Below are 23,499 nucleotides of genomic sequence, written 5' to 3' on the forward strand. Positions count from 1 at the left end.
ACAGTTATGGGGCTCATGATTTAGACCAAGAGATAAAATGTGTCCCTATGCAGTCTGTTTTGCTAATAATAGTTTTTTTTTTTTTTTTGAATGAGCTGAGTATGTCTTATCTGACGTGTTCTTTTTCACATTTTTATTTTATTTTGTAGAGATGGAATCTTGTTATGATATCCAGGCTGGTCTCGAACTCCTGGCCTCAAGTGATCCTCCCACCTCAGTCTCCCAAAGCACTGGGATTATAGGCATGAGCCACTGTGCCCAGTCATAACACATGTTCTATAGTGATCGTTTATAAAAATAACCATGACGATGCTACATTAATATTTTTCTCTCTAGCTTTTCCCCTAAATGTCCCCTAAATATTCACAAATGTGATCCCAGGGAAGAGTAGGAGGGAGACTGTAACATGACTGTGTGAATCCCATGCAAACGTGTTTCCAGGCTGGAGGAAGTCAGAGGGAAATATCTGAGTAAAGAGAGGGGTTTTCACCCTACGGTGTGACACCGGCTTGGGCCATCTAGAAAAACAATGCTTCTCCTAATTTCTTTATTTTTTTTTTTCTGACAGTCTCACTCTGTTGTCCAGGCTAGAGTGCCATGGTGCAACCTCCGCTGACTGCAACCTCTGCCTCCCTGGATCAAGCGATTCTCACATCTCAGTCTCCTGAGTAGCTGGGATTACAGGAGCCTACCACCATGCCTGTCTAATTTTTGTATTTTTAGTAGAGACAGGGTTTCACCATGTTGGCCAGGCTGGTCTTGAACTCCTGACCTCAAGTGATCCACCTGCCTCAACCTCCCAAAATGCTGGGATTACAGGCGTGAGCCAGCATGCCCGGCCGCTTCTCCTAATTTCTGATTTACAGGATTAGGGCCCAGGAGAGACCCGTGTCTAAGTGAGCAGCTAGATTAGGTGAGGAGCTTGGATCTCCCTGCTGAGATGTGTGGCTATGGAAAAAGAATAAAACTCAGTCAGACTCCATATTGCGCACCTGTCTGAGCAGTTCAGGGAAATGGTGTGCACTTTCACATCTCTTTTCTCCCTGAGTTTTTGGACTTCATTTAGGACAAGGCTGCAGCTTGTGTCTGGCTTTCCGTCGGTCAGGAGGTACAATCCTTCCAGATCATGGAAACTGAAAGCTTTCTGAAAGAACACAGGAAGCTTGTCAAGCTCAGGGGAGAGGCTTACCCAGAAGACAAGAACCAAATGCCTAAAGGTGGTGCTTGCTGCCACCTCTGCCAAAATGCATCTGATTGGATGCCACTGACCTGTTCAAAAAGACTGAGATTCTCTTTCGGCCTCAGACAGACTAAGGAAGCTGCTGAGGTTTAGCAGGAATAGCATGGTTCACTGCCTAGCTGGTTAATCCCAAGCAAGTCACTTAATCTCTCTGAGCCTCTGTGTCTTCATCCATTTTTTTTAATTTTTATTTTTTTGAGATGGAGTTTCGTTCTTGTTGCCCAGGCTGGAGTGCAATGGTGCAATCTCGGCTCACTGCAACCTCTGACTCCCAGGTTCAAGCAATTCTTCTGCTTCGGCCTCCCAAGTAGTTGGGATTACAGGCATGTGCCACCATGCCCGGCTAACCTTTTGTATTTAGTAGAGATGGGGTTTCACCATGTTGGTCAGGATGGTCTCGAACTCTTGACCTCAGGTGATCCACCTGCCTTGCCCTCCCAAAGTGCTGGGATTACAGGTGTGAGCCACCACACCCAGCCTGTGTCTTCATCTAAACGTGAGAACATTGAGAATCCTTTTCTCACTGGGGTGTTGGGAAGATGAAATGATGCAGTGCTTTGTAAATTCTAAAAGTGCCCTTTGTAAATCCTAAAGCATCGTGCGGCGTCAGCATAGGGGATGATGGTATTTGTTTTGCGTCAAGGTCAGACTCCATGGTGGGACTTACCAGCAATGCTTGCAAGATGGAGGTGCTGCCCTGAGCTTGCAGGTGGGTCACCCATTGCATAGCCTCATGACACGCTGCATCTGTGGTCTCCACCAGCGTGTCCTGCCACGAGTGAAGGCTCTCTGCAAAGCTGAGCAGGTTAAAACTGGGGAGGAGGAAAAGAGGAGGTGAGGGGCAGAGAAGGGGAGAAAGAGATTGGTTAGAACAGGCCTGTCTAGATTGAATTCAGATAAGTTACCCTCATGAGGACTATTCTTGCTTGTCACTGAAGACCCGTACAATGAGCGCCGTGGCCCCTCAGGGAGAGGGCTGTGGGGCCTCTTGAGAATGAGAGGGTACACACTGACAATTTAAATGCAGACAGAAATAGATTTAAATCCCAGCTCAAGCCAGACACAGTGGCCTGTGCCTATAATTCCAGTACTTTGGAACGCCAAGCTGGGAGGATTGCTTGAGGCCAGGAGTTTAAGACCAGCCTGGGCAACACAGTGAGACCCCCATCTCTACAAAAATTTTTTTAAAAAAATTAGCCAGGCATGGTGCTGTGCGCCTGTAGTCTAAGCTAATTGGGAGGCTGAGGTGGGAGATCACTTGAGCCCAGGACGTTGAGGCTGCAGTGAGCTATGATCACATGACTGCACTCCAGCCTGGGAGACAGAGTGAGACCCCGTCTCAAAACAAACAAACAACCCAAACAATCCTAGCTCAGCCAGTGACTGGTTACCCAATCTTCAGCAAGTGTCTTAACCTCTTGAAGTCCTGGCTTCCTTTTCTGAAAAATGGGGGCTGATAACAGCAACACCTCACGGGCTCATTGTGAGAGCTGATGAAATGATGCGTGTAAAGCATCTGGTGCACAGAAAGTGCTCAATAAATGTATACTCTGATTAAGGCAAGAACGAGGCCTAGTCTAAGATGAGAGTCCCCTGGGGTCCCCTTCAGGTCAGCCCTTCTGGATAGGGAAAATAAACAACTTCCTCCACTCAAAAATCAAGTTCACAAAAATTAAAAAAATTATATCATTAAATAATTTAAAAAAAATCAAGTTCAGCTGAAAGCCATACTTCAAGGCCCCATGGTAGTTCCTTTGCTATGCTTGCAATTGTTCCTAGGCCTGAAATTAATTTCTAAAAATTGCGTTCCTTTTTTTTTTTTTTTTGAGACAGGGTCTTACTCTGTTGCCCAGGCAGGAGTGCACTGGTGCAATCATAGCTCACTGCAACCTCAACCTCCTGGGCTCAAGTGATCCTCCTTCCTCAGCCTCCCAAGTAGTTGGGGCTACGGGTGCACACCACCATACCCAGCTAATTTGTAAATGTTTTGTAGAGATGGGGTGTCACTTTGTTGCTGAGACTGGTCTTGAATTCCTGAGCTCAAGTGATCCTCCTGCCTTGGCCTCCAAAATTGCTGGGATTACAGGTATGAGCCACCATATCCAGCCTCTAAAAACTGCTTTCCTTCATAGCAGAGCAGAATACAGTGCTCTTTCCTACTCAAATGTGTTACTCAGAAGAGCATCTCAGAAACTCCAGGCCTGTTGGCACTGAGAGGAGGGAGCGTGCTTGGCCAGGGAAGCCCCAGGAACTGCCCCTTTGATCTTCCTGATCAGTCCTCGCCTCCTACCTGTCACAGCACTTCCGCAGCTGTTCCCAAATCAGCAAAACCAGCTCTGTCTTCACCTGCTGCAGGTAGGGGCCCATGGACCCTGACGTGTCCAGCAAAATGCATACTTTTCTCTCCAAAACGGCGCCAAACAGTCGGCGGCTCCCTGCTCCGAGACAGATGGGGCAGAGGCAGGCAGGGAGTGAAGGGTCCCTCCTCCTGGGTGGTTTCCCTCACTCTATCTATCAACTATAAAGTCTTGTGACACCTGTTGCCTGCCTGACCATTGATCGGATGTCACCCCACTGGGAGACGGCCTTTGTGGTGCTGTGGGAGGGGTCGATTGTCCAAGGGCAGACCTGGTCAGTGGTTTGGGCTTTGGGAGATTGAGATTTCAGCTCTGGCTTTGTCTGTGATGAGTTGCACAAGCAGTTATAACCTCCTGGGCTTGAGTTTCCTCATCCTTAAAGTGATTGGATTAAATAGTATCATGATATTGTTTTGAAATATTAGATAGTGTTTGGGTGTGTACTGGGATGTGAGCTGGGGGGTTCGTACTACAAAAGAAATCACTGGATCTCTGGTTTTATGTCACCATTCCCAGGGGTAATGTGAACCGAGGGTGGAGAGAGGCTCATGCCTTCTCTGTCCCAGCTCAGCCTCTGACCTGACAACTGTACCTGAAGCAGCAGTCATCATGACGCCCCTGTCCATGGACTGTCTATACCAGGTCCTACTGCAGAGGACTGGACCTAATGAATTTACACAGGACCCTGAGTGGCACATACAAGGCCACCTGTAGGATCTCTATATAGGACTCCCTTCCTCCCTCCTCCTGTTGCCCCAGAAACCCTCCAGGCTCCATAGCCTGAATCCCCTCCTGTCCAGTTCTAGCTGTCTGCCCGTCTTCTTGGGCTTGATGCTTCAGACCATCTCTTAATCCACAGCCCAACCCTGTCCATTCACCTCTCCTGGAGGGGACTTGGTGCTCTTTGTAAAGAGGTCCACGGTAGCTCACACTTACAATCCCAGGACTTTGGGAGGCTGAGGCAGGAGGATCGCTTGAGCCTAGGAGTTCGGGGCCAGCCTGTGCAACATAGCAAGACTCTATCTAAAAAAAATAAATAAAGTAAGCTGGGCATGGTGGCACGTGCCTGTAGTCTCAGCTCCTTGCAAGGCTGAGGTGGGAGGATTGCTTGTGCCCAGTTCGAGGCTGCAGTAAGCCATGACTGCACCACTGGACTCCAGACTAGGTGACAGAGCAAGACCCTGTTTCTAAAATAAAAAAACAAAAAACAAACAAAAAAACCAGAGGGTTTCTGCTCTGTCAGTTCCCCTTACCATCTGCACCTCCAGGGGCTGTTTTGCTGGGGCCCAGTCAATATTAAAGCAAACCTTTTGACAGTGAGCCCCTTGTCACTTGCAGGAGGGCAAGGTGCGGCAGGTGGCCTTGCAGAGCAGGCTGAGCTCCTGCTGGGGCTCTTTGGCCCAAGTTCCACCTCCCTGTTATCCAGCCCCTTGCCTGTCCTCTGAACCCACTGTCATTTCTTTTTTTTGGACAGAGTTTCACTCTTGTTGCCCAGGCTAGAGTGCAGTGGCGCGATCTCAGCTAACTGCAACCTCTGCGATTCTCCTGCCTCAGCCTCCCGAGTAGCTGGGATTACAGGTGCCTGCCACCATGCCTGGCTAATTTTTTGTATTTTTAGTAGAGACGGGGTTTCATCATGTTGGCCAGGCTGGTTTCGAACTACTGACTGGTGATCCACCCACCTCGGCCTCCCAAAGTGCAGAGATTACAGGCATGAGCCACCACGCCTGGCCTCCCAGTGTCATGTTGTATCTGGATGATGTTCCTGGCCTAATCCTCTGATCTGCAGTTCTCAAAGGTCTGGCTTTGGAAGGACTGACACTGGGGCCCCTGGGGCTAGCCTTCCATATCCCCTCATCCTCCTCCACCCTTCAGGGCAGTGGGCAGGCTCACCGGACAGCAGCCACTGCAGCCTCTGGACATAGCGCCTTAACACCTTCTCCAAGTGCCTGATGTACACCTCCATCTCCCTGGGCGTCCACTGGATGTGTCTCACCACTCCCTGGGTTAAGGCAAGTGGAGGCAAGCACCCACCCCATCAGCCATTTCTTCATATCCCCATCACCCCCTAAAATTGTTTATTCCATCGTGGTTAACAATTCCCAAAATATTTGTTGGCTGGGCACGGTGGCTCATGCCTGTAATCCCAGTGCTTTGGGAGGCCGAGGCAGGAGGATCGCTTGAGCCCAGGAGATCAAGACCAGCCTGGGCAACATAGGGAGACCTCATCTCTACCAAAAACAGAAAAATTAGCTGGTGTGGTGGCATGTGCCTGTAGTCCCAGCTGCTTGGGGGAGGCTGAGGTGGGAGGATTGCCTGAGCCCAGGGAGGTAGATAGAGGCTGCAGTGAGCTGTGATTGCACCACTGCACTCCTGCCTGGATGACAGAGCAAGATCCTGTCTCAACAAACAAACAAAAACCCACAAAAAACAACCATCTGTTAAGTGTATATTTTTTGTTTGTTTAAAGCTTTTTTTTTCTTTTATTAAACTAGTAGATTTATGGTTCTACAAAGGAGTAGGGAATTAGGATTTTTTTTTGGTAAATGCAGTGGCTATATTAATAAAAATCATAATAATCTCTAATTTTTTTTTTTTTTTTTGAGACAGAGTCTCACTCGGTTGCCCAGGCTGTGTAGTGCAGTGATGCGATCTCGGCTCACTTCAGCCTCCGCCTCCCGGGTTCAAGCGATTCTCCTGCCTCAGCCTCCTGAGTAGCTGGGATTACAGGCGCATGGCACCATGCCTGGCTAATTTTTGTATTTACAGTAGAGACGGGGTTTCACTGTGTTGGCCAGGGTGGTCTCGAACTCCTGACCTCAGGTGATCTGCCCGCCTTGGCCTCCCAAAGTGCTGGGACTACAGGCATGAGCCACCACACCCGGCCAATAATCTCTAAATTTTAAAATAGAAAACTCTTAATGGTGGGGTAAGAAGTTCATAAATTTTGAACTGAAAGATGACTTCGGGTGGAGAGGGGCAACATACTAGAACGACCCTACATTCCTCTAACGAATAATTTTGAATTTTGTGGCTATTTTTAGTTTCCCCTAATCTTGACAATGTAGGATAAGAGGGCAAGGAGAGAAATGATCAGATTTTCATTCTGTACTAAATTTACTTGTTCCAGTGTCAAAGCAATAAAAATCACCCCAAAATTAGAAAATAGAGAAGAGAACCCTTCACTTCCTATCACAACCCCTATTTCCTGCCATAACAGAACCAGCATCAGCATTGGGGTACAGCATTCTTACGGGTGAACACTTCAGCCGTGGCCCAATCTTCTCAGCAATTGCTACTTTTTCTCATCTTTTCCTTTTTATGTTTTAAGAGACAGGCTCCTGCTCCATGGCCCAGGCTGGAGTGCAGTGGCGTGATCACGGCTCACTGCAGCCTTGAACTCCATGACTCAACAAATCCTCCCACCTCAGCCTCCCAAGTAGCTGGGACTACAGGCACACAGCTGCACCTGGCTAATCTAATTTTTTTTCCAGAGGTGGGGTCTTGCTATGTTGCCCAGGCTGGTCTCAAACTCTTGGGCTCAAGCAATCCTCCCAAAGCACTTGGTACTACAGGCAGGAGTCACCGCACCTGGTCTCAGCAATTGTTTCTAATTCTTATTCCAATGAGCTCATCTAACCCTGGAATGGGATCTTAGGCCCTCTGGGAGGTTGGCTTTTCTTCCAACAGGATTTTGCATCTCCTATTTGGTGAGGGGAGTCCCACTTTGGGGAGGACGGCAGTTCCTACAAGCAGAAATAGAAGCCACAGTGCCCTACACTGCTCTCTGCCATTTGCAGCTGAGTTGGGGGAGAAAAAAAATGATGACGAAAATTGTGACTTACATGGATCTCAATGCTGGGGAAGATGCTGCAGTGTTTGGCTGATGCTGACCTCTGTCCTGACTTTTGATGAGTGCAGTTGGGACCCATGCATCTGGAAATCTCCAGCTTCAATTTTTTGAGCCCATATTTTGCCACCCACTTTAGAATAAAAGAAAGAACTATTATCTTAGGGAATTCAGACTCAACTGAATGATCATCTGACTCATCTATGAGAACCTCATGTTTGAAACCTGTATGATGTTTGAAATGTGGGATTCCCAGGTCCTCACAGAGCATCCATCCCATGCAGATTCCTTCCCTGGGGAGGAGAAGTGCACAAGAAATATGGGGGGCAGGCTGGTGGCTCATGCCTGTAATCCCAGCACTTTGGGAGGCTGACAGGGGTGGATCACCTGAGGTCAGGAGTTTGAGAACAGCCTGGCCAACATGGTGAAACCCCATCTCTACTAAATACAAAAAATTAGCCGGGCATGGTGGTGCATGCCTGTAATCCCGGCTACTTGGGAGGCTGAGGCAGGAGAATCTTTTGAACCCAGGAGGTGAAGGTTGCAGTGATAGTGCTACTGCATTCCAGCCTGGGCAGCAAGAGTGAAACTCTGTCTCAAAAAAAAAGAAAGAAATACTGGGGGTGAAGAACAAAATCTATTGCACACCTCCCAGACCCTAGTCTTGTGGACACTGTTGCTTCCCTAACATCCATTTCAACCCCACCTACAACATTTGAGTGGAAAGCCCTGATTGGTCTAAAGCTCAGCCTCTAAACCAGTTAGGATAATCTTAGTCTCCTTGTCACAACGAGGGACACAAGAATGGGCAGGCTCAAAGCAGCCAGGGATGGCATCCGCCATCGGCACAATCAGAACCACGCTCAGGCTTTTATTGAATAGCTGTGGGACAACCATCCCCTTATGCACAAGAAGGGGGGTTTCTGTTGATTTCACTTTAAAGAATCTTCACATCAATCTTATTTGACACGCACAATTGTCCTTATTTTACAAAGGCAGCGAGATTGAGTGTAGCTAGGTGATTTGCCCAAGGTAACCCAGGCAGGAAGTGGCAGACCTAGATTTTGAATTTAGGTCTATTTAACCCTTATCCCATCTGCCACAGTAAGCAATTGTTCTTATCAGGTTTGTCCCTTTTTTTTTTTTTTTTTTTTTTTGAGACAGAGTCTTGCTCTGTCACCCAGGCTGGAGTGCAGTGGCACAATCTTGGCTCACTGCAACCTCCACCTACCAGTTTCAAGTGATTCTCATGCTGTAGCCTCCCGAGTAGCTGGGACTACAGGTGCGCGCCACTGCACCTGGCTAATTTTTGTATTTTTAGTAGAGATGGGGTTTCACCATGTTGGCCAGGTGGTCTCGAACTCCTGACCTCAAGTGATCCACCCACCTCAGCCTCCCAAAGTGCTGGGATTACAGGTGTGAGTCACTGTGCCTGGCCTGTTCTCATTTCTGATTATGCCCCCACTCCTAGAAGTAATGGTTGGTGGAAGGAATTACTCTATTGCTTAATGGGCATGTGCTGGTACAGGTGACTTAATACCTCTTGGCTTGAGCAAACTGTATCCTTTCTGGGTAAGTCAATAGAAGAGCTAGTCCTTCTCAAGCCCCTTCCTTGAGGGTACTTCTTGTACACCGAGCCTAGGAGAAGCAGAGTAAGGTCATTGCTATAGTTTGGATGTTTGAGCCCCTGCAAACCTCATGAAATGTGATCCCCAGTGTTGGAGATGGGGCTTAATGGGAGGTGTTTGGGTCATGGGAACGGATCCTTCATGAATAGATCAATGCCCTCCCTGGTGAGAGGGTGGGGAGCGAGTGAGTTCTCCCTCTACCACTTGCCACAAGAGCTGGCTGTTAAATAAAAGCCTGGCACCTCCCCATTCTCTTGCTTCCTCTCTCCATGTGATCTCTGCACATGCCATCTCCCCAACGCCTTCCACCATGAGTGGAAGCAGCCTGAAGCTCTCACCAGATGCCCAAACTTCCAGCCAGCAGAACCCTAAGCTAAATAAACCTATTTTCTTTATAAATTACCTAGCCTTGGGTATTCCTTTACAGCAGCACAAATGAAATAAGATGGTCACCCTGTGTACCTCTCTTCCCCCCTGAATCTCCCACTGCTCCCTTTTTCATGTCAATTTCTCTGTCAATCAAGTCCGTTGTAAAAGTCCTTAGTGCAATTTGCTGAGAGGTAGAAAGGGAGCTGTTGGGTGGATGGGGAAAGGCTGTTTGGGACCTTGCGCCTAGCAATGAATTGTTCTTGGGATCTGCACCATTTCACAGCAGTCAATCAGGCTGGCCTAGGGGAATCATCTCCATCCCTTCCCATCTGCCTTAGAGCTAAGGAAACTGCCCCTAGTGGACAGAGCTGGAGTGCCCAAGGATCTCAGGAGGTCTCATCTTCAATATTGACTTTTCTCATTCCCTGGTTGTTGTCAAAACTTTGCATGTCCATTTCCCAGGGCTGGGAGAACTGAGTTGTTTTAAGTATAGGCTTGCTCCAGAGGCACCAGTGCCCGGGTCCTGGTACAGCAGGAGGGGTCTCCTTCCCACGGTACCTGCTGCCCTTACAGCTTCCCCAGGGCCAGGGGGCTGTCCAGACACCGGCATAGCCTCTAACTTACCCACGTTATTCCCTTTCTCTGTGTAGAACAGTGAAAGAGATGTCTCTGCTTCCCTTGTCTTGGTCTTCCTCCTCAGTTCCATCAACGCTTCTTTCATTGGCTGGGCCGCAGCTGAGGAACATTTGGCTTGTTGGCTGGAGCAGCTGCGTGCATTCTTGCACTACAGCTGTCCAGCTTGGCTTAGAGACACTCAAGTTCAGCTATACTCCACCCCAGGAAATGGGGCTCCAAGATGGCTTCAAGGCACCCTGTGTCCCCATCCCAGGTCTCTGGCTTTGCTTGGATCAGAAATAGCTACAGCTACCATTTACCAAGTCCAGATCTTTCCCCGGGCATTGTGCTAAGCGCTTTGAGTATGCTGCCTTGCTTCATCCTCACAGTCCCCCAGTTTACAGATGAGGTAAGTGGGACTCCACCAGTAAGAAGCAGCGCAATGATTCTACCTGGTCCTGCTGACTCCAGAACTCTGCTCTGAGCCACTCTGCCATACCTTTGACATTAGAAATAAAATACATGGTCTTAGGTTCTATGAGCTGAGTACTTTCATAAAGATTGTGAAGGCCTGTTACCACTAGTGGCACCTGATCCTTAACCCCCTGAGCCTCAGTTCCTTTGTCAGTACAATAGGAAGCTGATAGAGTACTGATGATGCAAAGGATTGATCATTATAGGCTTTAAATGGGGCAATCTTAGCAGATGGGCTGGCACATGATCAAGACTCAGGATCATTGATCGTTTTAGTTACTATCATTATTGCTATTATGATTATTATTTTAAGAGACGTGGCCAGGCGTGGTGGCTCACGCCTGTAATCTCAGCACTTTGGGAGGCCGAGGCAGATGAATTGCCCGAGCTCAGGAGTTGGAGACCAGCCTGGGCAACATGGTAAAACCCCGTCTCTACTAAAAATACAAAAAATTAGCCAGGTGTGGGTGGCACACACCTGTAGTCCCAGCTATTCAGGAGGCTGAGGCACGAGAATCGCTTGAACCCGGGAGGTGGAGGTTGCCGTGAGCTGAGATCACACGACTGCACTCCACCCTGGGTGACAGGGGGAGACTCTGTCTCAAAAAAAAAAAAAAAATTAGAGACAGGGTCTTGCTCTGTCACTGAGGTTAGAGTGCAGTGGTGCAATGATAGCTCACTGCAGCTTCGAACTTCTGGGCTCAAGCAATTCTCCCACCTCAGCCTCTGAGTAGGTGGGGGATTTTAGGCATGCACCACCACATCTGGCTCTTTTTTTTTTTTTTTTTTTTTTGGTAGAGATGGAGTCTTGCTATGTTGTCAAGGCTTGTCTTGAACTCCTGACCTCAAGTGATCCTTCCACCTCAGCCTCCAAAAGTGCTGGGATTACAGGCACGAGCTTCCACACCTGGCTCTAGTTACTATCATTATTAACCCATGCCTCAGCCGTGACCATGACATCCCTCCACTCTGCCTGACCGTGATCGTGCCTTACCTGGTGAGATGCCAACTCTGCTACTGAGTGGATGCCATTTCAGAGATTTCAGCAGGGGGCTCTTCTCTATGTCATGGTCATCTTTAATGCTCTAGAAAACAGGCCATCTTTCCCGTCAGAGGAGTGTTCCCTATGTCAGGCGGGACCCCAGTTACCCTGACCTCAATCTGTCAATCAGGAACTTTTGTAGGGAGGAGCCTAAAGGAGGGGACTCCTTAGACAGGTTTGGCCCCTCTCCTGCAGCAGATTCAGAGGGGACTCTGGGTTTTGAGGTGAAAAAGTATGGGTGTGTACATGTATATATGAGTGTATATGTGTGTGTGTGCATGTGCATATGTGTATGTATGCATGTGTGTGTGTGTGTGAGATGAGAGGAGAGAGCTGCTAGTGAGAGAGCTATGGGGGTTTGCCAGAACTTTCTTCATCAGTGACCTGCCCCTCTTCCTAATGGACTGGGATTTCTGGGCCTCCAGCATGACAACAGAAATTTAGGTAACTTCTGTGCCTTATCAGGCACCTCAGTTTTTTTGTTTGTTTGTTTGTTTTCTTTTTTGAGACGGAGTCTGGCTCTGTCACCCAGGCTGGAGTGCAGTGGCATGATCTCGGCTCACTACAACCTCTGCCTCCCAGGTTCAAGCAATTCTCCCTGCTTCAGCCTCCCGAGTAGCTGGGATTACACGTACCTGCCACCACACCCTGCTAATTTTTGTATTTTTAATAGAGAGGGGGTTTCACCATGTTGGCCAGGATGGTCTCGATCTCTTGACCTCGGGATCCAACCGCCTTGGCCTCCCAAAGTGCTGGGATTATAGGTGTGAGCCACTGCGCCTGGCCCAGACACCTCAGTTTTAAGGGAAGAGTTCCTTCATTCTCAGTCACAATTGGAGTGTGGCGGTCATTAAACAGTCACTGTCTGGGGAGCACCCGGCCTGGTTTCAGGAGGCACTCAGGAAGCACTGAAGGCTCAAGAGGCAGCCCCTGAGGAGGGGGTGAAGTGCCTGAGCTGGCTCCTGAAACCTGGTGGAGTTCCCCGAACGAGGGCAGAACCCGGCTGCACAGGCTCTCCTGGAAAGGCAGCCCTTTGGCTGGGAATCTGCTACCTACTGTCCGGGATGGATTTCCACATTCTGAACATGGGCTGTGCTCACAGGGTCTGAGTCATGCAATGCCGAGGGACTCACAGGTGTCCCTCCCAGTCTGCTCACAAGCACAGGTGCCTCTGGGGTCTGTCCTCTAGAGCCCTTCTGATTGCCAAGGTGGGTGGGTATTTTATGGAGGACAGAATTGACAGGCTGTGAATGGGGAGAAGCCCCTCGCAGGCTCAGCCCAACTTCACGCTCCTATCAGCCCCTGCAAAGTCTTGGGCGGCAGCGGGAAGAGCCCTTAGGGAACCTAATTCCTTTGCCCCCGAGAGACCCTCCAGGATAAGCCATCAGATGAAACAGGTGGGTGTCAATTCTGTAGCATCCTCAGCAGCAGGGTAGGGAAAAGGCTAGGATAGGCTGGCAGAGCCAAGGGTGAGGTGGCGGAGGACAGAGGACCCCCAGAGCTGAGGAGCCGGCCCCCGGGGGGAGATTTTCCCCCTGGAGGCCTGGGCAAGAGGCACCCACAGGACACCCACCACTGAAGCACCCACCCCCATCCCTGCTGGCCCCAGCCATTTTAAGACCCAGGAAAGACCAGAAGACAAACAGGAAACCAAATCTTCTGTGTGTTATTAGGAGGGGAGTCAAACCATTCTGGCCCCCAGGGGGACGGTGGGCCTGGCAGGGCAGAGCTTCTTGGGCTGACTTCTTAGCTGAAGTGTCTTTGGTTTTTCTTTTGGGAGGGCTGCATTTCCCAGTACTTTTCCTGAACGGTTCTTCAGGGAGGCCATGAGGAAGGCACACTGCAGTGGGATTGGGAGGGTCAGTGGTACCCCCAGCCTTTGTGGACAGACACAACACACACACACACACACAAAGCAGGAGGGACTGTATCCATTGGAACCTCTGACATCCCCTGGACTCCTCTTTTTGTCCCTAGAAAGCCACCTGGGGCTGAAAGTGCTATGGACCAATCCTATGAACAACAGTAAGGACCAGGTATGGGGGCCTGGGAGGCACAGGCTCTGGGCTAGTGAATACTTGGGGGTCTCCAACCCTCATGCCAACAAGTCACATCAGCTATGCCGGTAGGGTAGGTGTGTCGTCTCGCCATTTTACAGATGGGGAAACCAAAGCTCTGAAGCTGTCATCACAGAGTTAACAAGAATTCTGGACAAAAATCTAGTTATCATGAAGCCCTGATCAGGCTGCACATAGCCCCACTTCTTTGTAACCTGAAGTCACATAGCACTAGATCTCACATAGCACTAGATCCTGGCTGTTTGCATCCCCATTGTTCCTCTAGATAGGATTTCTGACTTCAGAATCACAAGGCTTTTGTTTAAGAATTGCTTAAGATGTTTTTCAGACCCGAATTCCAGCAAAGCAGCTGATGCCAACAGTTTGAAGACCCCCAGAGGAACAGGAACATCATGAGAACACAGCTTCTTAATCTCCCCTGCCCATGACTCCAGCCTGCACTCAACTAGTCAATGATCTCCTTAATTCAGCCCACTGCAAAACTCTTAAAAACCTTAACGCCAAATTTGAGGTTCCCTCCCATCTCCTTGTTTGGCAGTCCTACAATTAAACTTCTTTTCTCTGCTGCAACCCAGTGTCTCTGCGCATTGACTTGCCATGCATATCTGGCCACAGATCTATTACAGTTACAGCTCTGTGAGCTTAAGGTTCTCATCTAAGGCCACCTTATCAGTGTGTAGAGAAACTTCAGTTCAAACCAGGTGGGTCTGTTTCCAAAGCCAGCACCCTTCCATTATGAGACACTGTGGCCTCCACTTGTGGGCCAGTCAGCTTGCCGCATGCCAGGGCTGATTCCAGATGCTGGCAGACTAATGGTGTAATACTCAATGCCTTTTGCCTACCATTTTCTCAACAGCCTGACTGGTTCCCCAGTAATTATTCTCCATCAAAGCTCCAGAAGACACCATTCAAATGTAAATAAGCATCCTCTGGGAAGGTGAATTACGCGGTCATTGCCTATTAACACCATATGAATGAGTTTATCTGATGAGGGAATGGGACTATGTGCACCTGAGGGTAAGGGATATTTATTTATTTATTTATTTATTTATTTAGAGACAGAGTCTCGCTCTGTTGCCAGGCTGGAGTGCAGTGGCATGATCTCGGCTCACTGCAATCTCTGCCTCCCAGGTTCAAGGATTCTCCTGCCTCAGACTTCCAAATAGCTGGGATTACAGGTGCGCACCACCACACCCAACTAATTTTGCGTGTTTGTGTGTGTGTGTGTGTGTGTGTGTGTATTTTTAGTAGAGACAGGGTTTCACCATGTTAGCCAGGATGGTCTCAATCTCCCGACCTTGTGATCCGCCCACCTCAGCCTCCCAAAATGCTGGGATTACAGGCATGAGCCACTACGCCCAGCTGAGAAGGGATATTTTAAAAGCACCAAAAGGGTCCCTTTTGGGGAAGACAGCACAGGCACGCAGGGGGAGCCACAGATCTGCAGATCCAGTGGCCACAGAGGAATAGAAGATGGCGATGTGGCCCCACCCTCCAAGGAGTCCACAATCCAGTCTGGGAAGTGAGTCCTTCTGCAAGTGGTGGAGTCCAGGAGTCTCCTTCACAGGCTCCACCACTCCACTGCCTCGACCACGGCCTTGCTAAGTGCCCTCTGTCCATCATTGTGGCTTGAACTGCCTTAAATCTCCATCTCCAGCCAAGTCTTTTCCCACCTGCCTGTAGGGTACTCTCACTTGTTATCTCGCAGGCTCCACAAACTTACCCTTGTCCCAGACCCGCCTTCCCTGCACCTCTCTGTCCTTCCATGGGCTCTTCCTCCTGTTTTCTACATCTTGTTCAATGGCCTCACTATCTACTGGGTGCCCCAGTGAGGAGCATGGGGGTCACTTTGGATGTCTTCTCTTTCACACTGCCCGTTCAATCACTTGCAAGTCCAGGGAATTCTTCCTTAGATATTCATTGCTCCTCACGTGATCTGGCCCCTAGCTACCTCTCTCATTGTATCTCGTCCTGCTCAACTCCTCTGAGGAAATAACATTTTAGTGTGTCTAAACTAACTAATAGGCTAGGTGTGGTGGCTCCCACCTGTAATCCCAGCACTTTGGCAGGCTGAGGCAAGCAGATTACCTGAGATCAGGAGTTCGAGACCAGCCTGGCCAACATGATGAAACCCCACCTCTACTAAAAAATACAAAAATCAGTCAGGCATGGTGGCGGGCACCTGTAGTCCCAGCTACTTGGGAGGCTGAGACAGGAGAATTGCTTGAACTCAGGAGGCAGAGGTTGCAGTGAGCTGAGATTGCACCACAGCACTCCAGCCTGGGCAACAGAGTGAGACTCCATCTCAAAAAAGACCCCAAAAAACAAAAAACAAAACCCTAACTACTGACAAGGAGCAGGCCATGAAAGGTCTGGGATGAGAAGGACAGAGGAAACAGCAGGTGCAAAGGCCCTGAGCTTAGGAATGGGTTTAGCAATCACCTTGACCTATTTAAGGAACTCAAAGGCAGCCAGAATGTGCAGCACACAGACCTAAAACCAATGGCTTCTAGGAGACAGTCATTTCTTCTGAAGCCTTGGGTCTCAGTGGATTAGGACATGAAGAAGGAAGCTGACATGGGATGAGGTGTGTCCCCCAAAAGGATATGCTGAAGTCTGAACCCTCAGGACCTGTGCATGTGGTCTTACATAGAAATAGGGTCTTTGCAGATGTAATTAAGATACAAATTAGGGTGAGGCATATTGGAGTAGCACAGGTCCTTAATCTAATCTGATTGTTGTCCATGTAAGAGGAGAAGGGATGCACCCGGAGGGAAAACAGCCATGTAAAGACAGACGCAGAGACTGGAGTTATGCTCCTCAAGCCAAGGAATGCCAGAGATTGCTGGTGACAAGGACTCCCTCCTTGACCAAACTTTAGCCGGGCTCCTCTAAACCATCTTCTCAATAAGGCCTTGACGTTGGCCTGCTGAACTCAGTTTTGGCAAAGAATTCTGCTAAGTCAGTTTAGTGAGACCTGTCCCATCCTTGATATCCAATCAAGTTCTTCATCTCCCATCTGAGATATCTTTTTTTTTTTTTTAATGATTTTTAAAAAATTCTTTAATAGAGATGGGGTTTCACCATGTTGCCGAGGCTGGTCTCAAACGATCGGCCTGCCTCGGCCTCCCAAAGTGCTGGGATTACAGGTGGGAGCCACTGCGCCCAGTTCTATTTTTGATGTCTAAGCCTTTGGTCTGCCTTTAGCAAGAGCCCTGTTTAACAAGAATCCTTTTACCTATCATATTTATCCAGTTCTCTTAGTAATTTTCCATCCACCGACTCTGCTCGTGGGCTATAAATCTCCAGCTATTTTGCTATTATATAGAGTTGAGTTCAATCTCTCTCCCCTATTGCAATAGTCTTAAGTAGTCTTCCTTGCCATTTTAAAAGAGCAATCAGTGCAATTAAAAACAAACAAACAAACACCAATTGCCACCAGAAGCCAGGGAGGGGCAAGGAAAGATTCCACCTAGAGCCTTCGGAGGGAACCTGGCCCTGCTGACACCTTGATTTCAGACTTCCAGCCTCTGGAAGTGAGAGAATCAATGGTTGTTATTTTAAGCCACCCAGTTTGTGACAGTTAGGGTAGCCCCAGGAAATGAATACAGAAGGCAGTGCAGTCATTGGCCCATGCCCAGGGCATACCTTTTGGGAGTAGTTGAGAGCCTTTTCCATCTCAGACATGATGGAGTTGATGTCATCGCTCTCATAAATGCCTGGAAACAAAGCATGTGGTGAGCAAGGTGAGACAGGGTGTGGATCCTGGCAAGTGTCCCCATCATCTGGATACTAGAAAGCCACCTGGAGGTGACTCGAGGGCTGGGCATGGTGGCTTACTCCTGTAATCCCAGCACTTTGGGAGGCTGAGGAGGGAGGATTGCTTGAGGTTGGGAGTTCGAGACCAGCCTGAGCAATATAGTGAGACCCCCCCCTTCTCTATAAAAAAAATTTAAAAAATTAGTCGGGCATGGTGGTGGACACCCGTAGTCCCAGCTGCTCAGGAGGCTGGGGTGGGAGGATTGCTTGAGTCCAGGAGGTTGAGGCTGCAGTGAAGTATGATGGCACCACTGCACTCCAGCCTGGGTGACAGAGAGAGACCCTGTCTCTAAAAAAAATGTTGCTTTGTGTACCATGTACAACTATCTTGCCAACCATGTGCTGTGAACATACCACCCTTTGAAAAACAATCTAAGGGATGTTTAGGGTGCCTTCTAGCTCTGACATTCTATGACATTCTAAATTATATATTTTTTTAATTTTTAATTTTTTTGTAGAGGCAGAGTCTTCCTATGTTGCCCAGGATGGTCTTGAACTGGCCTGAAGCAATCTGCTCGCCTCAACTTTCCAAAGTGCTGAGATTACAGGTGTGAGTCACCACCTGACCCATAATATACTTTTAGAGTTTTACTTCTTCTTCTTCTTTTTTTTTGAGAAAGAGTTTTGCTCTGTCACCCAGGCTGGAGTGTAGTGGTGTGATCTCTCCTCACTGCAACCTCCGTTTCCTGGGTTCAAGAGATTCTCTTGTACCTCAGCCTCCCAAGTAGCTGGGACTACAGGTGTGTGCCACCACACCCGGCTAATTTTTTTGTATTTTTAATAGAGACAGGGTTTCACCATGTTGGCCAGGCTGTTCTCAAAGTCCTGATCTCAAGCGATCTGACTGTGTTGGCCTCTCAAAGTGCTGGGATTGTGGGTATGAGACACTGTTCCTGGCCTACTGTTTTTAACTTAAAAAAGCTGCAGTAAAATATACATAACATCAAACTTACTATTTCAATCACTTAAAAGTGTACAATTCAGTGGCATTAAGTGCATTCACATTGTTGTGCAACCATCACTGCTATCTATCTTCAGAGGAACAGTTTTACATTTTAAAATGTGATTTTCACAAGCTGCTTTTCTGGAATGCATCTGTGGTCTAAGGGAGCTATGCTGGTGCTGAGACAACTGTTTGTAATGAGCCGAAGGGATGAGGAAACATTCATGTACCTGTGTCTCCAAACCAGTGGAAGCGGCCACCTGCAGCCCGGGTAACCTCCTTGTAGGCAGCGGCCGTGTCAGTGCGATTGGCATAGCAGGCAGGGGGTGTGGTGTCCATCTTTGGCTCGCCCACGTAGAATAGACACACGTTCAGCTGGAGGTCGCAGCCACCACAGGCCTCGGCCATGTAGGCGCTGAGTATAGGCTGGTGGGGAAGAGAAGGTAGGAGGGGCCAGCAGCTGAGGGCCTTGAAGCTGTGGGGCTCTGGGCAGCCCAGCCTGGCCATGTTTCTCCAGGGCCTTCTCTGTGCCTGGTCCAGTCCTTGGCACGAGGGTGGAAAGAGATGAGCCTGGGTTGCAGTTTCTTTCAATATTTTAACAGAGTGTGGTTGGGGAGCTGGACCTGAGAGCCTCCTGATACCAGGCATGTTCTAGACCAGTAGCATCCACATCCCCTGGAAGCCTGCTAGAAATGCAGATTCCCAGGCCCCACCCCAGACCTACTGAACCAGGATCTGCACTATGTATGTATGTATGTATGTATGTATTTTAAAGAGACAGGGTCTCGCTCTGTTGCCTAGGCTGGAGTGCAGGGGCATAAACATAGCTCACTGCAGCTTTGACCTCCTAGGCTCAAGCAATCCTTCTGCCTCAGCCTCCTAAGTAGCTGTGACTACAGGCACATGCCACCACACCTGGTTAATTTTTTTTTTTTTTTTTTGAGATGGAGTTTCGCTTTTGTTGCCCAGGCTGGAGTGCAATGGCGTGATCTCAGCTCACCACAACCTCCCCCTCCAGGTTCAAGCGATTCTCCTGCCTCAGCCTCCCGAGTAGCTGGGATTACAGGCGTGCGCCACCACACCTGGCTGATTTTGTATTTTTAGTAGAGATGGAGTTTCTCCATGTTGGTCAAGGTGGCCTCAAACTCCTGATCTCAGGTGATCTGCCTGCCTCAGCCTCCCAAAGTGCTGGGATTACAGGCATGAGCCACCATGCCTGGCTACATCTGGTTAATTTTTTAAATTTTATTTTTGTAGAGATGGGGTCTTGTTGCTATGTTGTCCAGGCTGGTCTCGAGCACCTGGGCTCAAGCGATCCTCCCACCCCAGCCTCCTGAGTAGCTGGGACTACAGGCATGTGCCACCATGGCAGGTTATTTTTAAAATTTTTGTAGAAATGTGGTCTCACTATGTTGCCCAGGCTGGTCTCCAGGGCCTGCATTTTAACAGCATCCTTAGGTGCTTGTCTATACATTAAAGTTTGAGAAGCACTGGTTTAGAAATCATGCTGCAGAAACCTTGGCAAGGTATCCACCTGGGGGAAGACGGATGAGGTCGCAAAGGATAATGGACACCCAGGATGTGGCCTACCCACCATGTCCTGGTCGGGGATGCCCCCAGTGAAGAGGTAGATTCCCTGCGATTGGTGTTTGTCTTTGTCCTTGAAGTCCACTTCTACAGCCTTCCGCAGGGCGCTGAGAACGTTCCTGCTGCCCCGACATCGCAGGTTCAGGGCCCACCTGGGGAGGCAGAGTTGGCCATGCTGAGGGTCATTGGCCCATGCCCAGGGCATACCTTTTGGGAGTAGCTGAGAGCCTTTTCCATCTCAGACATGATGGAGTCAATGTCGTCACTCTCACAAAGTGAAGACGGCCAGGTGGGGAGAGCAGCAGACAGAAGGAAGCTGTTTTCTGATTTCTGCCCATGGCTGTTTGGGGTCAGGGACTCTAGAGAGCTACTTTCTGGTGGAGAGGGGGACAGAGAAAACAATGCCTGCAAACCTTCCCTCAGACACAGCCCCACGAAGTCTCTGCCCATAACCTACCGCCAGGCACTTTGTAAATTGTTGTGACTCACAGGAACCATCTCAGGCCTCCAGCTTTCAATTGTGCTTCCAAACCTTTAAGAAGCAAAGAGAGTTCCTTCTTAGGCTGGGGGAGGTCCACTTGGTGGCCCAGCTCTTTGGGCTTTGCAGGCTTTTAGTGGGGACAAAATTCTGATGAGATCCCCTAAAATGTGAGGATGTCACTGGCCTGGGCCAGCCATGAGATTTCCTTGTGGGTCATATGTCCCAACATACTTCAGCCAAGACACAGCGTGAGCCAGCTTTGGTCAGCTTCCTTTCTGAAGCATTGAGCTATGGCATGTGGCCCCCTCTTTAACCTCCCCTAGCATGGCTTCTCTCACTGCACATTTCCCCTCCCTATCCATACTATAGTTTTTTTTTTTTTTTTAATACACATCTATGTAATCAACAGGATTTGGTAAAGAAAAAAAATACACCTCTAGCCTGGGAAGTATAGCAAGACCCCATTTCTACAAAATAAAAAAAATTAGCTGGGTATAGTGGCACATGTCTGTCGACCTAGCTACTTAGGAGACTGAGGTGGGAGGATCACTTGAGTCCAGGAGGCTGAGGCTGTAGTGAGCTATGATTGTGCCACTGCACTCCAGCCTGGGCAATGGAGCGAGATCCTATCTCAAAAAACAAACAAATCCCCAAATCCAGAAAACCCACATTGTCTCATTTGTCCTGTAAGACAGAATTTAAGATCCTTGAGAAGAGGATTTATACCCTTTATGAAGGAAAAGTTGTCCCCTCTCTAGTTTGAGATTAATTCCTCCACCTGGCCTTTGACCTCATCATCACCCATCTCTTCTGAGACTTTGCCCCACAGTTCCTCCCTCACATCCACACATTCCCAACTTATCTCCACTTCCCTCTGCCCCCGCGCCTCTCTACCTGTTTCAGACTCTCTATACTTAACAAGAACATCCTCCTTCCACTGGGAAGCTACTCTATGAGTGACTTCGCTCTTTCCTCTTTCCCCTTGTGGACAAGCTCCCTGGAAACACAATATACCACCACTTCCTCACCTCCTCAACCCATTGCAGTCAAACTTCCACCCTGGGGGCGTTCCCTGGTAGAGATGAACAATGCCCTCCATTCCCCCACCAGTGGAAATATATCCCTATTATCGTTGGATAATAAATCTGGGTTCAAGTGATTCTTATGCCTCAGCCACCGGAGTAGCTGGGATTACAGGCCTGCACCACTGAGACCCACTTACTTTTGTATTTTTAGTAGAGACGGGGTTTCACCATGTCGGCCAGGCTGGTCTTGAACTCCTGGCCTCAAGTGATCCACCTGCCTCGACCTCTCAAAGTGTTGGGATTACAGGAGTGAGCCACTGCACCTGACCTTCAGGTACTCCTTTAGAGCAGTGCAGGAATGGACTAACATAGCATCCCAACACCTTTCTCTCTTGTTTTCCTCCCACCTCTCTGGGTTCTTCTTTCTTGTGTTCTTTTGGTGGTTTCCTTCTTCTGCCCACCCTTCAAATGCTGGTGTCTTCCAAATGCTGCCTTTTATTGTCTTCTCTCTCCCTTTCGCATCTCCACAGGTGCGATCCCTGCACTACCATTTATTTCATTCATATAATCAAAATGCTGATGGCTCAAAACCCCTTATTTCTTGGCTAGGTCTCCTCACTGGAGCTCCTCCTCCTCTTAATGATCTCCAAACTCTTGAGTGTCTCAGACTCGGGATGTTTAAAACCATCTTTCCCTTCAGAGATCTGTTCTTCTTGGGACATCATCTTCTCTTCACCATTCTTTCACCCCCTACAGCCAGTGATGACATTCTGTAGATTCTAACTCCCCAAAATCTCTTCCATGCACCTCTTTCTTTCTTTTCCTTTTTTTTTTTTGTTTTTTTTGAGATGGAGTCTCGCTCTGTCGCCCAGGCTGGAGTGCAGTGGCGCGATCTCGGCTCACCACAAGCTCCACCTCCCAGGTTCATGCCATTCTCCTGCCTCAGCCTCCCGAATAGCTGGGACTACAGGTGCCCACCACCACGCCCGGTTAATTTTTTGTATTTTTAGTAGAGATGGGGTTTCACCGTGTTAGCCAGGATGGTCTCAATCTCCTGACCTCGTGATCCACCTGCCTTGGCCTCTCAAAGTGCTGGGATTACAGGTGTGAGCCACTGTACCCAGCCTCCATGCACCTCTTTCTTGATTAACTTTTATTTTGGGCTCAGGGGTACGTGTGTGGGTTTGTTATAGTAGGTAAACTCCTGCCATGGGGGTTTGTTATATAGATTATTTCATCACCCAGGTATTAAGCCTGGTACCCATCAGTTATTTCTCCTGATCTCCTTTCTCTCACCCCCACCCTCCAATAGGCCCCAGTGTGTGTTGTTCCCCTTTATGTGTCCATGTGTTCTCATCATTTAGCTCCCACTTATAAGTGAGAACATGCTGTATTTGATTTTCTATTCCTGTGTTAGTTTGCTAAGGATTGTGGCCTCCAGCTCCATCCATGTTCCTGCAAAGAACATGATCTCATTCTTTTTTATGGCTGTATAGTATTCCGTGGTATATGCATACCACATTTTCTTTATCCAGTCTACCGCTGCTGGGCATTTACATTGATTCCATCTCTTGCTATTGTGAATAGTGCTGCAATGCACGTATATGTGCATTTGTCTTTATGACAGAATGACTTATATTCCTTTGGGTATGTACCCAGGGATGGGATTGCTGCTTTGAATGGTAGTTCTGTTTTTAGGTCTTTGAGGAATCATCACACTGCTTTCCACAATGGTTGAACTAATTTACACTCCCACCAACCGTGTAAGTGTTCCTTTTTCTCTGCAACCTCGCCAGCATCTCTTATTTTTTGACTTTAATAATGGCATTCTTACTGGCCACACACTCTTTCTTCCATTCACATTGCCTTGGCTCAAGCCCACTCAATGCTAGGGCAGGCAATTGCAAGAGTCAAACTGGTCTCTTCCCTCCAGTATTACATCCCTTCAGTTCCTCCTTCACAGCATTGCTTGAGCATTTGAAGATGCAAAC

At 48.6% G+C, this 23,499-nt stretch overlaps 1 protein-coding gene across 1 annotated transcript in view; it reads right to left on the reverse strand.

Moving 5' to 3' along the window:
- The window catches only part of VWA3A (von Willebrand factor A domain containing 3A), a 63,394-nt gene that overhangs the window by 3,975 nt on the left and 35,920 nt on the right, over positions 1 to 23,499 (reverse strand). Inside the window, exons 19-31 of the mRNA XM_063654065.1 lie at positions 20,460 to 20,534; positions 20,010 to 20,154; positions 18,646 to 18,841; positions 17,302 to 17,372; positions 13,263 to 13,415; positions 11,528 to 11,618; positions 10,069 to 10,179; positions 8,988 to 9,085; positions 7,443 to 7,580; positions 5,491 to 5,599; positions 3,531 to 3,675; positions 1,908 to 2,052; positions 993 to 1,144 (exon numbers count right to left, since the gene is read on the reverse strand). Coding sequence (XP_063510135.1) covers positions 993 to 1,144; positions 1,908 to 2,052; positions 3,531 to 3,675; positions 5,491 to 5,599; positions 7,443 to 7,580; positions 8,988 to 9,085; positions 10,069 to 10,179; positions 11,528 to 11,618; positions 13,263 to 13,415; positions 17,302 to 17,372; positions 18,646 to 18,841; positions 20,010 to 20,154; positions 20,460 to 20,534 — 1,629 coding nt within the window. The remainder of the gene's footprint in view (positions 1 to 992; positions 1,145 to 1,907; positions 2,053 to 3,530; positions 3,676 to 5,490; positions 5,600 to 7,442; positions 7,581 to 8,987; positions 9,086 to 10,068; positions 10,180 to 11,527; positions 11,619 to 13,262; positions 13,416 to 17,301; positions 17,373 to 18,645; positions 18,842 to 20,009; positions 20,155 to 20,459; positions 20,535 to 23,499) is intronic.

This window comes from Pongo pygmaeus, chromosome 18, assembly GCF_028885625.2.
Source record: "Pongo pygmaeus isolate AG05252 chromosome 18, NHGRI_mPonPyg2-v2.0_pri, whole genome shotgun sequence".
Classification (NCBI taxonomy): Eukaryota; Metazoa; Chordata; class Mammalia; order Primates; family Hominidae; genus Pongo; species Pongo pygmaeus.